The sequence below is a fragment of the Neophocaena asiaeorientalis genome, unplaced genomic scaffold, assembly GCF_003031525.2.
Source record: "Neophocaena asiaeorientalis asiaeorientalis breed wild unplaced genomic scaffold, Neophocaena_asiaeorientalis_V1.1 scaffold489, whole genome shotgun sequence".
NCBI classification, from domain to species: Eukaryota; Metazoa; Chordata; class Mammalia; order Artiodactyla; family Phocoenidae; genus Neophocaena; species Neophocaena asiaeorientalis.
In genome coordinates, this window is record NW_020174791.1 from 2,785,308 (window position 1) to 2,788,942 (window position 3,635).

General features: G+C 67.9%; 1 protein-coding gene across 1 annotated transcript in view; it reads right to left on the reverse strand.

The window, feature by feature from the left end:
* The window catches only part of PLCH2 (phospholipase C eta 2), a 26,860-nt gene that overhangs the window by 4,548 nt on the left and 18,677 nt on the right, over window positions 1-3,635 (reverse strand). Inside the window, 6 exon segments of the mRNA XM_024760250.1 lie at window positions 1,050-1,129; window positions 1,531-1,677; window positions 1,997-2,081; window positions 2,161-2,285; window positions 2,935-3,042; window positions 3,448-3,635. The exon segment at window positions 3,448-3,635 is cut by the window's right edge and continues 111 nt beyond it. Of these exon segments, the coding sequence (XP_024616018.1) occupies window positions 1,050-1,129; window positions 1,531-1,677; window positions 1,997-2,081; window positions 2,161-2,285; window positions 2,935-3,042; window positions 3,448-3,635 (733 nt within the window).

Consider the following 3,635-nt stretch of genomic DNA (forward strand, 5'->3'; position numbering starts at 1 on the left):
CACGGGTACTGGGAGGGCCGGCAGCTAGAGGACTGGACACAGGGAGGCGCAGGGCAGGGCGGGGGGTGGGGGAGGTGCAGGAGTCGGAAAGGCCAAGGGTAGGAGGAGATGGGCCAGACCTCGGGGCGGACACACAGGAGGCCTGGCTGAGGTCCTGGACCTGCCTCATAAATGCCGCTCTGTGCCTGAGGATGGCCCGGGGGACCCGGAACCACGTCCCGACCCATGTCACATGAGCTGACAGTCTCCAAAATGCTACCAGGAATTCACGGATGCTAACGGGGTGGCCTGAGCATGCAGGTGGGGGGCGGGCAGGCCACGCCGCCCCCGTGCTGGGGTACCTTCGAGCTCCTAACAGGGCCGTGCTTCTAAAAGTAGACTTTGGACATACAGAAGCCCACTGCAAGACCAAAGAGACAGAGTGAGGCCGTGAGACACGAACAGCGGGCGTGGAGCACGGAGACGGAGACACGGGACCGACAGGGTGACCACGGACGCACAACGGAGCTGGGAGGCCTGCGGGGCCTCCGTCGGCAGCACGCAGGGCCGAGGAACACGGTAGGAGAGAGACGGTTAGTGCCGGAAGCCACATGGACCCCCGTGTGTGCCTGACAGACCACCGCGTGCAGCCTTGCTAGGCCCCAAACTTAGAACCAGGGACCCCTGGGCTCTGCAGACTGGGGAAGTCGGAGTGAGACCCCATCCTGGGGCAAATGTACTGGGAGCAGGTGAGGGACGGGGCAAAGCCAGGCAGACGCCTTCGAGGAGGGACAGAGAACCAGGGGACCCCGAGCAGTAGAAGGGGAGGCTCAGGAGAGACGGGAGGGGCCGCGGCTGCCCAGGAAGGGCCATGGCTTCCATATGCTGGTGGCCACACTGGCCCCGGGACATAGAGGCGCGCCCGGGGGCCCCGCCACTCGTTTCGTGGATGGAGACACAGGCCCGTCGAGGTAAGCACTAGGCCTCATGGCCCCAGGGACACGGATGGGGTGGGGCTGGGGCTGGGGCACCCCTTTCCAACAGCAAGTGACCTTGCAGGTGGCACTCACCTTACCACTGATGTCACTGACGGCCACGTGGACAAAGATGGAGGCCTCTTCCATCCCCTCCAGGTACACGTGCCGATAGCCTGAAACAGCCGGGGTCACGCTCACCACGGCTCCTACCCACCCACGTCCCCCACACTCTACTTAAAGGTCCCAAAGCCCTGAATACCACCTGTGAGCCCGGTCCTGGGGCCGCTACCTCCTCTAGAAAGCCTGCCAGGATTGCTCTCGCCTGCAGAGCAACCATCTTCTGGGGGCTGAGGGGCTCCGCAGCTGGTGCTACCCTCCCCCACCCCGACCACAAAGTGCTGTGGCCTTGAATCCTCCTCCTCGGCTCCCTCGGTATCCCCAGGCCGCCCCGTGGCAGAAGGCAACTCGCAGGAGGAAGCTGAGCCCCGCCCGGTCCTGGCGTCCTCTGCTGGCCTGTGGGGGACGCACTACGGGGGGCACTGGCCCTCCCCCACCCCCACTGGCCCCTGCCCACCTGGCATCATGCTGCTGAAGGCCAGCGTCCTCTGACCTATGAAGTCACGCCCGATGGGGTCGTGGTCCCAGACGAGGAAGCGCACCAGCGCTATCTCAGGCATGTGCACCGTGAACACCAGGGTCTCCTCCCACATGGGGTTGAATCCTGGAGGCCACCAGGAGGAGGTGTCTGTCACCTTTGCCCCACCCCCACCTCTCAGACAGGCCAGTCCCATCCACACCACAGCTCCAGCCTGGAGGCCACAGGGGCCCACGCCCTCTCCCAGCACCTCCTCCTAGGCTGGCCACCGGCCGAAAGAAGCAACACCGCAAGGCCAGGCGGCTGTCACTGGGCGTCCAGCCGAGGGGGCGTCCTGGACAGTTATGTGGGTCACAGGCGGTGGCCCTCACCCTTCCCTTCCCGGTCAGCAGCACAGGAGCTGTGACGGGGCCTCCGGGCGCCCCCGGCCCTCCCGCGTCCTCACCGTTGTCGTCCACCACGCGCGTCTGCTCCTTGCTGCAGTCCACGGGGAGCCCAATGACCTCCACCTCCACGAAGGGGTCGATGATCTGGCACACAGTGCAGGGTGGCACCGGGGCCCGGGCCAATGCCCCGGCCCTCCCTGGCCCCCCAGGCCCTCCCTCCTACCTCCCCTCGGTCCCCCAGCATGGAGTCCCGCGGCTTGGGGAGCTGCTGTCCACTGATGATCCGAAGCACCAGCTGCTTCTTGAGCTGACCGGGCAAAGGGTCCTCGGAGTTGGGGTTGAAGACGCCTGGGGGGGCCAGGGTGAGGCTGAGCAGGCAGGGCAAACCCACCACCGGCTCCCGGGGCAGCCCCGGTGCGTCCACTCCCACCTCCACCCCATCCACTGGATGGGAGCCCCGGGTGCGGGCGGGGGAGGGGAGGCAGCCTTCCGGGGCAGGGGTGGGCGTCGGGGGCCGTAGGCCGGTCGCCTCTGCGGCCTCCCCGTGAAGTGGGCCCAGCTCGCTCCTCCCACAGGTGGACCACGGGGGCTCAGTGCGAGGCCACACCACCTCCGGGTGGGGGGCCCTGGGGCTGCGCACGTCGATAACTCGAAGAGGCCACTGCAGATAAAGGCTGCACGGCACGAGCCGAGGCACGTGGGAGGACGGGTCAGGGTTACGATGGGAAGAAACCCACAAGTCGTTCTCAGCACGTCGGGGACAAAACTGAGGTGACCGAGAAGGCAGGAAGTGCCAGGCAGACCTCGCCCAAGGGCGCCTCGCCCGGGGACCCTCGCGCTGGGGCAGCGTGGGGAGGGGCCGCAGATGCCCGGCAGGGTGGCGGCGCTTCCCCGTGCCCCAGCCTGACCCGCCAGGTGGCCTCGCCGTGGCCGCCCCCTGCCACCTCCGTGCAGCAGCCCCCAGCCCCGTGTCCCCGTCCTGGGGCCACAGCCTCACCCTGGCACATGCACTGGGGCTTGAGCACGTAGCCACAGCTGCCGTTGGCGCTGAACTTGGCCCGGTTCAGCTGGAGCATCCGCCCCTCCGACTGGTAGTTCAGGGCGACTGTGGGGAAGGATGTGAGGTGGCTGGCTCAGCGCCCAGCCCGTGTGTCCCGCCCGCCGCTTCCTGTGAGCCCGCGTCCACTACGTGAGCAGGGGCCCTGGGGCTCACGTCGGGCACGGCCAGGGCCGTGCGTCCCGGCAGGCAGGACTTCCCACAGAGCCGGCACAGCGGCCCCGCGCACCTGTGTCTTTCCCGCCTTGCCCTGGGGTCCTAAGGCCCCCGCCCCAGCGGCCCCCACCCCGGCGCCATCCTGGTGAAGTTGGCTGGCTGCCGCGAAGGTTCTCCAGAGCCAAGGGCAAGCAGAGAGGCCGCGGAGAACCCAGCTGCACCCCCTCGCCAGCCCGGCCGCCCCAGCCCCCGCACCCACCCATCTGGCAGCCCGGCCGCCCCAGGCCCCGCGCCCACCCATCTGGCAGCCGGTGTTCCAGAAGGGCTGTGGGTTGTAGTTGCTGGAATCCACACGGTAGGAGGAGGGGTAGATGCGAGAGAGCTGGTGCTGGTTGAAGCGCAGGTACTGAGCCGGCTTCTGCTGCAGGATCTGCTGGGCCTTGGTCTCGCTGAAGGAAGACACCTGCCAGCTGGACGCCACTGCC